The sequence below is a fragment of the Marmota marmota genome, unplaced genomic scaffold (assembly GCF_001458135.2).
Source record: "Marmota marmota marmota unplaced genomic scaffold, marMar, whole genome shotgun sequence".
Taxonomy (NCBI): Eukaryota; Metazoa; Chordata; class Mammalia; order Rodentia; family Sciuridae; genus Marmota; species Marmota marmota.
The window spans coordinates 1554607-1567781 of record NW_026000294.1 but is presented as its reverse complement, the minus strand read 5'-3'; the positions used below and the strand labels follow the sequence as shown (position 1 = coordinate 1567781).

General features: G+C 49.7%; 1 protein-coding gene across 4 annotated transcripts in view; it reads left to right on the top strand.

Annotated features, from left to right (window-relative positions):
- Nlgn3 (neuroligin 3) overlaps nucleotides 1–13175 on the top strand; it is a 26902-nt gene that overhangs the window by 379 nt on the left and 13348 nt on the right. For 2 of the 4 annotated variants that reach the window (XR_007345031.1, XM_048797249.1), the window contains exons 2-5: nucleotides 1321–1975; nucleotides 2620–2679; nucleotides 6525–6584; nucleotides 8235–8384. Coding sequence is in view for 3 of the 4 variants with exons in the window: in XM_048797249.1 (XP_048653206.1) it covers nucleotides 1519–1975; nucleotides 2620–2679; nucleotides 6525–6584; nucleotides 8235–8384 (727 nt within the window). In the remaining variant the exon portion in view is untranslated. The remainder of the gene's footprint in view (nucleotides 1–1320; nucleotides 1976–2619; nucleotides 2680–6524; nucleotides 6585–8234; nucleotides 8385–13175) is intronic. The other 2 variants (XM_015501634.2, XM_048797250.1) reach the window with 2 other exon arrangements.

The window sequence follows — 13175 nt, the reverse complement described above, 5'->3', positions numbered from 1 at the left end:
ACACATTCTCATTCCCCTCTCGTGGTGGCAGCCGATTGCCGGGCGTTCCCAATCTCCCTCCCCCACCCCTTCAGCCACTTCTTAAAGGAGCAGGCCTGCAATCTCGGAAGGCGGGAGAATGGGGAAAAACTAAATGTGCCTGTGGTGTGTGTGCGTGCATGAGCATGTGCGTGGGTGCGTGTGTGCCCATGCTGGAGCATCTATGTGTGCTTGTGTATATGTGTTGACTGTGTAACTGTGTCAGAAGGCCTGTGTCTGAGCGGGTTGTTATTTCTGTTTCTGTCTCCACCTATGTGTCACCATTATGCTGCATGTGTCTGGATATTTACCTATGCGGGTATGTGTGATTATATTTCAGTAGGTCTCTGTGTGTGTCTCTGAATGTATCACTATGTGAGGCTCTGGCTGTGTGAGGCACAACTGTCTCGGAATGTGGAACTATATGAGGGGATCTCTGTGGGCTTTGGAATGTATGTCTCTGTGAGTGAATATCGCAGTGTCTGTGATCCTGGCTTGGCTTCTCTTACTCCCTCTTTGAGTCTTTGTGTGTTTATTTCTATGAATCTCTGAGTGTGTGTCCCCACACTCTGTTGTTTATTTTACACTGGACTAGTATTGACAATGCCTAGCATGCTAGGCAGACAGGTTCCTGCCCTGGATTCTGGCATTCAGTGTGAATTAAGAGATAGCCAACAGAAAAGTCCAAGGCTTAAGGATTTGGGAGCAGTGATGGGTATGGTAGGGTCTGGGGTCCCAGGTGAATGGCCATCAGTGCCCTCTGCCCTGCCTGAGGGTTTGGGGATCTCTCTGTGGGACTCTGCCTATCTTCTGCTTTTCAGTTTTCTGCCTTATTGACCTGGAGTGAGATGAACAATCCTACCCTGTCCTAATGGGGAGGTTCCTGTGTGGGATTACTGGGTCCCAGGGGCTAGACAGCTCCATATTCACACAGCATGCCCAGAGATCCAAGATCTATTTCCAGCTCTTCCCACCCCCTGCCACCACCTGCTACTTTGACTCCAGCTGACCTCAATGATCTCCATTGGCTGTGGAGTTGAAGTTGGGGACTATGAACTTATAGTGGCAACAATTGTCACTCTGACAACAATTGTCACCCTTTGGATTTCCCAATCATGGCCCGGCACATAAAATGGTTTTGACCAGCAATGGATCACCTACTGATCCACTGGAAACCTGAGTTCCTGGAAACCTGGGCATGTGAAACCCCTCTTAACTGTAGGAGAATAGGCCAAGCCCAGCAGGACCCCTCGGTAGCCCTCCCAGGCATCTTGGATGACATGTGCTTCCCTCTTTCCACAGGCCTGTCTGGCCCTGAGGGAGTCCCCTTTCTGAAGCCGTGGTGCTTGGACGACCAGCTCTCCACGTTGCCGGGCACCTGTAGGTGTCCCTCGAGAGCAGTTTTGAGGTTCAAGTCAGTGTGGCCATGAAGGGGCTGCCTATTGGGCTGATGCTGTGACCCTGGAGTCTGCCTCTCCTGCCAGTCCCCCTGCCCGGAACATGTGGCTGCGGCTTGGCCTGCCCTCGCTGCCCCTGAGCCCCACGCCCGCAGTTGGCCGGAGCCTGTGCCTCACTCTGTGGTTCCTCAGTTTGGTGCTGAGGGCCAGTACCCAGGCCCCAGCACCCACAGTCAATACTCACTTTGGGAAGCTAAGGGGTGCCCGGGTGCCATTGCCCAGTGAGATCCTGGGGCCTGTGGACCAATACCTGGGGGTGCCCTACGCAGCTCCCCCAATCGGCGAGAAACGCTTCCTGCCCCCTGAACCACCCCCGTCCTGGTCGGGCATCCGGAACGCCACACACTTTCCCCCAGTGTGCCCCCAGAACATCCATACAGCTGTGCCTGAAGTCATGCTTCCCGTCTGGTTCACTGCCAACTTGGATATCGTCGCTACTTACATCCAGGAGCCCAACGAAGACTGCCTATATCTGAACGTCTATGTGCCCACGGAGGATGGTGAGTGCTGTGGCCAGGCACTGTGCCCTCCCTGCCTCCCGCCTGCCCTATTGTGTTTGTGGCTTGCATGTGATTGTGTGCCCTGCAGCATGCGTCGTCTGTCTGTCTGTGAAAATGCTTCTAACTATCATTCTGCTTGGCCTCCCCCTTCCCCTTCCCTGTTCTTCCCTCCCCAGCATTGTCCGAGCTCCCATGTGTGAGTGACACTGTTGCCAGGAGGGGCCTGGCCAGGCCTGAGAGCTTTGACAGGTCTAGGTCCAGTGCTGGATGGGGGTTCCCTGGGGGAGTATGGGTCACTGCTGGCAGCTGCCCGCGGGAGGATGCTGGCTCCACCAGGCCCCCCTGCTGCCATTCCACCTGCTTCTAAAGGTGGTAGGTGTGTGTGGCCAAGGGAGCTGGGTGTGTGTGGGGGGCGGGGGGCAAGCCTGGTGGGCAATGCTTAGGTGCCTCCTCTTTCACTAGCTGATGCCTCCTCCCGCGGGGGTCACACTAAGGTAAGTGACAGAAACAAGGAGATGGTGGGACAGGCTCTCTGCCATGTGCCGCCTGCAGAGCAGCTCAGCTCTTGGGGCCTGGGGGGTGGGGGGTGCATGCCCCTGGGCAGAGGCCTCCTGTTATTTTTTAGTTTTTTATTCATTTTACAGTAAAGCGGATTTCCAAGGAATGCGCCCGAAAGCCCAACAAGAAAATATGTAGGAAAGGAGGTAGGTAGCGAGCCGGCGGGGAGGGAGAGAGAGAGAGAGGGATGGCTGCCTGCCCACCTGCCCTTGCCCCTGAGGACCCTGCCTTCTTTCAAGTAGCCCAGGCTCAGGGGGTGGTGAGCAGGCATAAGGTCCACCTCATCCGAGGGTCCTGGCTGCTTTGCAGGGAGGATTTGGTGGCCTTAGACAGGTTCAGAGCAGAAGAAGTGACCCCATTGCTTCCAGTCTTCCCAGCTCCAAATTCCAGTATAAAGTGTGTGCCAAAGACAGAGCTAGTGGCTCTCTTGGTGACACCTCAAGAGAAACTCTAGGCAGCCAAGATGGAGCCAGAGGATTCCCCATCCTCAGGGAGTGGAGCCACAAGAATATCCCTCCAGTGCTTTGTTCTGGGTTGAAAGTCTGGGCTCAACTCTTCCCACCTGAAGCTTAGACCAAACATGTATACTTAGATTTAGTTATTCCTTCCACACACACCCCAGGCCCCTGCCTTACCACTCCAAAATAACCTAGTTGAGAGACCCAGGCTGCTGTGGTGGCAGAACTTGGGGGGTGTCTGGGCACTATGGATTGTAAGGGAGGCAGACTGTAAATTTACCCTCTTGCTCAGAGAAATTTCTCTCTGCCTATTCAAATACCACTTTATGTTTTCCACAAAGTGCTCTCATGTTTAATCTCATAAAATTCTCCCTACATATTAGGAAGCAAAGAAGGCAGGAATTAATATTCCAATTTTCCAGATGAGGAAACAGGCCCAGGGGAGTGACTTGCTTCTGCTGAAGGCCCCTGTTGCTGGTCTGTGGCAGAGCTGGGACCAAAACTTGGGTCTCTGACCCTCAGGGCGTGTTCTTTCCACTGTAGTTCAAGGAGGCAACTTGCATCTGGTCCTTCCCACCTCCCCAACTCTGAAAAAAAAAAGAGATGTGGCCTGATTTGGGCCAATTCAGAAACAGTAAAGCCAAAGGAACAGGAGGACAATCACAACCTCATCCCTATATCCCTTTGGCAAGCTTGGAGTTCATTTTCTTTTGATATCATAGAGCAGGGTTTCTCAGAATGAAATCATCAAGATTTCTGGGGTGGGATGTTCCCTACTGCATAAGAATTTCTGGGAATCTACACGTTGAACATGTGCCCTGAGTGCTTCTGATGCACACTGGAGCATGGAGTGAGACACAATACCTAAAGGATAGTGTTTTCCCACCTCTCCACATCTAACCCAGGACCTCACACATAGTAGGTAATACATCAGTATTTTTCACACAAATGCAGAAGCATTATGGTGCTATAGAAAAGGTCTGGGAAGCACAAAACCTGACTGAGTCCCAGCTCTGCTGCCAACTCACCGTAAGACCACAGGCAAGTCTTTTCCTCTAAGAACCTCTGTTCTTCAGAACCACAGCTGAAGGTGAAAGGAGACCATTCTGACCTTAACATTCCATCAGTCTCTAAATGAATTCAGGAAGAGGGTCTCTTGAACCTGCTCCTATAAATTACATGGTGGGGTCTGGTGAGGAGAAGAGATGACATTAACATGGACTGTTTCTTAGGAAGAATGATCTCTCCAGGACTCCAGTAAGCACCCAGGGTTTTTCAGTCTAGCCCTGAGACTGGCCAGAGAGCTGACTAGAAATCCCCACTCAATACATTTACCAGTGGCCATTGTGGATGAGAGGCAAGGCCATGTGCTACGTGCTGTTAGGGTATGGAGTGATGTGAGGTAGAGGAGAGATTTTGAAGACTAAAGACCTAATTACTGCCCTGAAGAAGTTCCTAGCCTGATATAGAAAACTCAGCGGGTTTCCCCAAGCCCCATAGGCTAGACTGGGAAGTGGGCAATTTGGTCATTTAGCTGTTCAAATGAGACTTCTCTAGGGCCTGTTGGCCATTTGGAACAGTTCCAAGCCTTGCCTCTTCAGGGAGACCCATACCCAGAGGTCATCATGATGTGCATAGGTTAGGTGAAGCAGCCTGGGTGGGATCCTGCAGCTGTACAGCATCTGGGGATAGTGCCTGGTGAGGACCGTGGCAGCAAGGAATTTTTCAGCAAGGGCCAAGTTGAAGGAGCAAAAGTGTCTGTGTGAAGGAGACTGGGACAATGCAGCAACACAGAAGTGTGAAGAAGGGACAGCATCTTTTAAACCAGGGACAATGGATGAGAAGGGAAGGGTTTCCTGGGGAAGACATGCCCCACTCACCTACCCCATCAAGTTGCAGGGAATTGATGTCTAGGGATAAGTGATCCCTTTTAGTTTGATGGGCTGTCTTCTGTGTGGGTGATGATTGATGACCATGTCCCATCAGGTTTCTAAGGGCAGCACTGGCAGCTGCTGAGTTAACATAAGACCATAGGTGCCATTGGAAGTTTAGGAAGCTGGAGGCAGTTTATACCCTAGGGCTGGGCTCTTGCCCTAGTTGAAAAGCCATTTTGTAGTATGAGGGCAGTTCCTGTTTTGATTAATAGCTATAAGGAAATCCAGTCACCAGAGTCCAGAGCAGCTGAGAAAGAGGGCTATTCGCTTCCTCTAGGCTGAGAGTATCTGTTGTAAGATATGCAAGAGGGTAAACCCTAGGATGCCAGCAGAATTAGCTCGATTTCCACACGCTGATCAGCATCCAGGCAGGATATCTCTCTCTCCACAGCCATTCTGAGATTCACTTCTAGTCTCCTTAGAACAGGAAGAATTGGTACCAGCTTACCCCCAGGTCCTAAATGTCTGCCCTCTAGTCTCTTCTTTTCTCCCTTCTTCTCCCCTTCCCTCCATGCTCCACCTCTTTTCTCATCTGTTTCTTCCCTTCACTTTACCCCATCCCCTAAAGGTGGCATGGTGCAGTGGAAAGACCATGGGCTTTGGAGTCAAGCAGACTTTGGTTTGAATTTCACCTCTAGCACTTCCTAGCTGTGTGATCTTGAGCAAGTCACTTTACCTCTCTGAACCTCAGTTTCCCCATCAGTGAAACAGGAGTAAGGAATAGTACCTACCTCATTGGGGAGTAAGGATCAAACAATGTGGCAGAAGTAGAGTGTCTGGCACATGGTAAATATTTAGTAGATGGTAGGAACTAATTACCATTATTCCTATCTCTTTGTTTCTCTTCTCTCTCTCATCATCTTTTTCTGCTTTTCCCCATTTCTTCCTTCCCTCCCTGCCCTCTGGCTCTCTCTACATCTCAGAGCAATGCTTGCTGCTCTCAAGACTGGTTCCTGTGGGCAGGCACCCCACTTGCCATTAACCATAGCAGGAGGCCCCAATGAACAAGGCCAGAGGGAAAGTTCCATCTCCCATTTTCTCCTGTGGGAATCAGGGTCAGCTGAGGCCCAGTTTGATCCTGCCCACTGGGTCCCAGAAGCTCAGGCCTGGGGTTCCTGGAACATGTCTCTGCCCTAAATACCTCCCATGGATATTCACACGTGCTGGCAGTGTCACCCTTCATCTTCAATACCTGCCCCTGCTCTCCAGCTCCACCTGCCTGTGTACACATGCACAGCCCCTTCCACCCAGAATGAATCCTTCCCCTGAGTGGGTCTCTGGCTTTGTGCCCTGGCCCACCTGCTGCTACCTCCTTCCAAACTGGGAAGGGGTTGGTTGAGAGGGGCTGTTGGGGACAGGGAGGTGGGGCAGGGAGGTGCAGGGAGGCCAGCACAGCAGAGGCCTGCAACACCATCATCCTAATAAAGGTCTGGGCCTCAGCCCACCCATTCCCTCAGTTCTTGCCATCCCTCCTGCCTGTCCTGGGCCCAGGCCCAGAGCTGGCTTGCTGGGCCACACTGCAGTCATGCTGTTTTTGAATTCTCTCTCTGTTTTGTTCTCTGTTCTGTGCTGTTGTGTCTCCCCGTGTCTGGTCCCCAGGATCCGGCGCTAAGAAACAGGGCGAGGACTTAGCGGATAATGACGGGGATGAAGATGAAGGTATTTGGGGGCTGCAGGGCGTGGCGGCTGGTGCATGGCACAGAGCCCCTCCCCTTCTCAATGGGGAGAAGCCCCGTCTGTCTGTCTGTCCGTCTGTTGGTGTGTTTCTGTTCCTGTATGAGGCCGTCAGGCTGTTCCTCCGTCTTTGGCCTCGTGGGCCACTGGGAGTTCCGGGGTGATGGGCATGGCTGGCAGGAGCAGGGGACCACAGGCAGAGCCATGGGGAGGGCATCTTCCTCACCCCAGCCCCATACCCTCCCCTATCTTCTATAGTTCATGGGCACCTGCCCCTACTGAGCAGCAGGGAGAGTGGAGAACAGTGGGACCTGGGGAGGGTGGCGAGAGGGAACCAAGGAAAATGAATGCTGAGGAACTAATGTTTCGTGGAGGAGACCCCTGTACCTTAGAGGGAGCCTGGTTCCCGGGACAGGGGCCCAGCCAGTCAGCACTCTGAGAAGTAAGATAGTGACAAGCAAATGGGCTAGAACCTCCTCAGTATTGTCCCAGAAAGAGAGAGATGATGATCACAGGGTTACGGGCTGCAGTAGGTTCAGGACAGAACAAAAAAGATGTGGACTAACATGCCAGGCTAAGGCCAGGACACCACAGCTGTCAGTAGATGGCACAAGCTCCTTGGCTGATGATCGGCACAGCCTGCCTCCTTGGGGTAACAGATTCGTTCGTTTTGCAGCAGAGCATTCCCCTCTACCTCCATGCCCTCGTCCTGCCCCTTCACCCCTGGCCGGGCCAGACAGCTCAGGGGGGCCCACTGGTGATGGGTAGGGCTATGTTTGTGTGGCAGAGTGTTGGTCCAGCTCACCGACTGACAGGTTTCAGGCAAAGGTGATCAGGCCTGGAAACTTCTCTTGACTGCCCCAGCCCCAACGCCATGTTGCCTGGGATTGGGAGCAGCCACTTGCTCGGCCCTCATTGAATGGCCTCTGGGGAGGCTTCATCTTCATCTTATTGCTGACTGGGAGCAGGCTCTCTCAGTTCTGCCCCAAACCCAGTATTTCTGGTTAAGTCTGCCTGGGAAGAATGGGGTAAATGGGCACGTGGCTGAGAAACCATGTCAATAAGGTTCCCCCAACCCTATCTCTGCTATTCACTCCCCTTTCCCCACATCCTTCCTTGTTCTCTCCCTGTGCCACCCCTTATTCCCACCCCTCTTGTCTCTGTCTGCACTGGGGGGCCAGCTGCTGCCAATGGCCGTTTTTCCATGTAAATGGTCTAGTCTTGGGGGTTTCAGGGCTCCCCAGCCCCTGCTCTCTAAAGCCATGTCAGGTCCCAGGACTCCTGGGTGCCCAGGGCAGGGACTCACCTAATGCAGCAAAGAGACCAGTCCTCCCTCTTCCTGCTGCCTCCCCACCCCCAGAGCCCAACCATGGCTGACCTAGGCCTAGAAGTATCTGGCTATCTTCAGTTGGGAGGCACTTGAAATCCAAGTCTCCCAAACATCTCTGAAGTTCAAATATCTCTGACCAATTCTTGAGGTCCGGGATGAGCAGCCCCCATGAGTCCTGCCCTCAGGGATGGCAGTGGTGTCCTGGCACCTGGGATAGCTTTGCTGCCCGCACCCCCCCAGGGCTGGCGGGGGTGGGGGAGGAAGGGCAACCTACCCAGCCTGTGTCTCACCCCTTCTCCTTGCAGATATTCGGGACAGTGGTGCTAAGCCCGTCATGGTCTACATCCACGGAGGCTCTTACATGGAAGGGACTGGCAACATGATTGATGGCAGCGTCCTTGCCAGTTATGGCAACGTCATCGTTATCACCCTCAACTATCGAGTTGGGGTACTAGGTATGTTCCCTGCCAGGTGCCTAGAAGGAAGACTGGCATCTCAGGGAGGGAGGGAAGAATGCCAGAGAACTCAAAACAGGCTGCCTTGATTCTCTAGCTGGCGTAATGATCATAGTCAAAATGTTGTTATCCCATAACCCCTATCTAAGTTCTGGGGGCTTCCACATATCCCCAGGCCCTTTCTTGGAATATTTAGAAGCCACTGGTATTGCAGTTCAAACTCATCCCTTCTCTTAGATTCCAAGCCAGGTCTCTGCACCCAGACTTTAACTTGGCTATTTTGTAGGGTCTATTTATTCGCTAGTGTCCTGTTCCTTACCCACCCAGCCCTATGTTCCTAAAGATCCTATATATAGAGAGATATTCCTTCTATTCTACCCCATGTCCATAGAGTCATATACCACCCTCCACCTACCCCCATGCATACAGTTATTTCTCACCCACAAAGCACACATGCATATAGCTCCATGTCCACATCATAGACTCCCTCACCTATCGACATATTCTCCTGCCACTCCACATATATACTCCAAGTGTAGTCTTTTCCATACACATATACACATACCCACACATTCTATATGCTCCACACCCACACAGGTTTCTCTCACATTCCATATACACACACAAACATACACATTCTCCTAATACTTCTCCCTATATCTTATCACATCTACACCTATCCACACTCACACTTTCCTCTACCCCATATTTACACAAAGACCTACAACCTGCACATTTTTATCAACACCCAAACCCCACATACATTAAATGTTCATAAATAGTCCTTCCACCCACCCACACACATACATACACACTCATATCCTCCTACACATCCCACTTTATCTACTCCACACACCCACGTACTGCACATACACACACATCTGTCCCTCACTTTCTCCATGTAAACACAAACTAATATTCTCCCTCCCAATATGCATATAAAATCCTTACCTGTATGTCCAAACTGCCCAACCCCACGTATTCACAAATACTACACACACTCTCTCTCTGCCCCCATATATATCCTATTCCCACATCTTACACACATACCATAAGCTACATTCATATATTCCCCCATATATACACACACCCATAGACCCCCTACACATATATACACACACACATATGTATGCATGCACACATATACATACTCTTCCCACACATGTCCTACATATATATATATACCCAATATATACATGTGTATTTATTCCTTCACCCCACACACATCCATGTACCTAAAGCTGCATCTATACACACACACACACACACACACACACACACACATGTCTACCTGCAAACACATTCATGCTTCCTCCTACACTTACATGCCCCACATATACATTTCTTCTACCTTCTACCCAGCATCACCCTTGGTGACCACCAATGCCTACCTGTGGCCAAGGTCTTAAGGGAAACAAGTGCCTCAGAGAGGCCAATGACACACACAGGGCCTTTCTCCCTTTAAGATGCTCACCCAGGCCCCATGTCCCTGTAGTGGCATGAAGAAGCCAACTTCTTACCTGGAGGATTTGTGTTTTCAGAAGTTCCATTAGGGCCTAGGCTGATGGAGACTGAACCACCAGTTAGGCCTGGCTTATTCCATGGCCAGCTGGGGAAGAGGACCTTATTTTAATTTGCTCTTGACTATATTACTTTGCCAGTTCCAACCCCAGAGGTCCTGGTGCTGCATTTCGCTTCTTGGTGTGGTTGTGTGCATAGAAAGGCAATCTCCTGTTGACTTACCTGTGTGCAATAGTAGGATACCTATTTTCAGCTCAGAGTGGAGAAATTATATTCTCTGAAAAAAAGCAGTCTGTTTCCCCTTCAGCAGCTCCTGAGACCAGGTGGAGCATGCAGGGCATGCTCCTGGTCTCCACACAGCCTGGTGAACTTGGATCTCATAGTTCTGCCCATGTTCCTCTATCTTTCTGCATTGCCTCAGACACCATAGCAGGGCTCTTGTAAGTTCTTCTATCCTGTAAAGAAAGGAGATCTGAATGTCATAATACTGTAAAGGTGACTGTACACTAGGACTGTGCAGTTCCTAAAGTGTAATGAATGCACAAACATAATCACATGCAGATATATAGACATGCATACAGGGTAGTTGATAGCTAAAAGTAATTTTTCTTAGAGTAATAGAAAATATTCATTTCAGCTGCTTTTAAAAATTATAAAACACAAAGCTACATTCTATAAGATTTATTGGAATGTACTGAGAATACTAAGAATATACTTCAGTTGTAAATTATCAGGCCAACGAGGAATGGAGGGAAAGAGTGTGGAAGAGAGGGAAAGAGGGACAAGTGAGGTAGAGAAGAAGAGGACTGGGGAGACAAAAAAGAATGATGGTGACATGGGGAAACAACACAAAGAAGAGGCAGAGGAGAGGCTCATAAGATTTAAGAAGAAACAGAATTTTAATAGGATATGAGGTCTCCACAGTGTCAATTGGGAGCTGTGGGCTGCACAGAAGGTTGTCATTGGTGAGCACTCTGTATGATGTCCTGATTTGCTGATTACTTCATCACCCTTCAGCTGCTCTAATCCTTAAGTTTCTATATCAAAAGTTCTTAAACTTCTGGGGAATCTTGGGCTCTTCTGAGATTCTGATGAAAGCTATAGACTCCCCAAAATGAAACACACGCATTTACAAAAACAATTTCACAGATCCCCTTAAAGCTCATCCGTGAAACTCAGGCTGAGAACCCCTACTTTACAACCTCCTCTCCTTGGGATAATCAGAGCAGCACATCTGGGGGAGCAGGAATATTATTACTTGGGCTTAAGCAGTTGATGATCCAAATAATATTACCCCACACTCATAAGTAGTTATAAACTGAGATTTGGTCAGAAGTTCCCTCACTACTTCCTGTGTACCCTTTAGTTCCTGTTCTGGAACACAAATATAATCAATAAGCCACTGATTTCATTCTGGGTACATACAAGATGTTTTTGTCTCTTGGCACCAGATGTAGTACATGGGTTTGTCCCTGACACATGGGGATTTTGCTGTGTAGCTGAGGCTTTGTTGCTTTGTTTCCCAAAGTACCACAGAACAGGTGGCCAGTTTTGGACCCCAATTATATGCATTCATTCACCCTCCCTCCCATCAGCTTCTCCTGAGCACTGAGCCCAAACAGACGATTCACTCTAAGGTGGTTCTCTAGACATCTTGGCTGATTCATGTATGTTGACAATGTCACAGTCTAGTCCCTGGATTCCCTCCAGCACAGAAGGGTAGCTATTATTTGAGAAGCCCCAACTGGGCTTGGGGCCAACAAAAGAAAAGAACTCCAGCAGGTTATAGGATGCGGATTCTCCTGGGATTGAGAAAATAGGGGCTTGCCAAGTTTTATTCTGGGTTCCAGAATTAATTTAATTCTATATCCTTACTCAGGTACCCTCCAGGCAAACTGAGAACCCAGTACACACCAAGCCTTGAATGACACAGATATCTAGCTTTGACACAGTCTGCCAGATTCCCCCATCTTCTGTTGACAAGCTTACCATGTACTGCAGTATCAACTTGGGCCCAGGGAGACTGGCTCAGATTTATTCTGACAGTGCATAGAGTTGGCTGCTTCAGCCTCCATTCTCTTGGTTTCTATAGATGGGAGAGATCCTGGAGAAGTAGCAGTATGTGACTGCTCTTCCAGATCACCAGGTTTTGTGTGCTCTGGGTCAGTCATGTTCACCATATCAACTGCCTGAGCCTGTTGGATATAGTACCTGAAGCAGGATTCTTCTTGTAGTAAGGATCATTGGCATGGCACCATCCACATACTTCAATGCCCCTTATCCAGAGGCTCATGGGATTTAAGGGAGCAGAGAGGGGTTGTCAAACCATCCACCTAGGCTTTCAAACCTTTGTTCCTAACCCAGAAAATCAATCCATATTAAAGAAATTTACTACATTCAACTGCAGGCTTTTTCCTGCTGATTGGGACAGACATTCTTGACACATTTTGTTAGATGATGGCTTGGTGAGGGCTGAAGCCAAATCTGCTATTGCCTAAGTGAGAGAAAAGGAAAAATGAATGTGGGGGAGGGAGATAAGGGGAAAGGGAGATGAACAGAAGCACATCAGAGGGTCTCAGGGCTCGGGCACCTGAGTTGGGTCTTGGTAAGCATAGATTTTAAGGGGTGCGGGAGCAGCATCAGTTTCTTCATGGGCCAGCCCAAGAAGCTGGTTCCCTTGTCTGGAGGAACAAGGACTCCTCAAGTTCATCCTTGTTCAACCTTCCCCTAATTCTTTCTCCTTTCCTCATCTGAACCCTGGGGCTGAAAACAGGATGTGTGACTAGGTCCTTGAAGGAATAACTAAGTGCTTTATGTACTTAATCGTACCAAATATAAATTAATAACACACTTGAAGAGGGTAAGATGAGCTCTTTCGTAGAAGTTAGGCACAGAAGGATTTGAGAGAGACAGTGATGAGGTCTTATGCCTGCTTGAGTCCATTTGAAATTAGCCTCTTCCCGTGGACTGCCAGACTGCCAGAGAGCTCTCTGAGAGCTCTGGAAGCCTTCTCCAATATGGCCTTACACCAAGTTGATTCCAGGAGCTGTGAATGAGCTTTTAACTGCGGAGTCAAAAAAAAAAAAAAAATACTGATCCAAGTATGGGTTTCTATGTGGAGGAGCACTGTAATTATCCACCTGGAAAGGAACCTTCCAAAAGCCTAGGGCAGGAGAAGCTAGGACCTTCCCAGGGACCTGGGAATCATGGAAAAGAGATGAAACAAGGCAGCAGGATCAGTCTAAAATGGAAGCAGGATGGGGGGGGGGG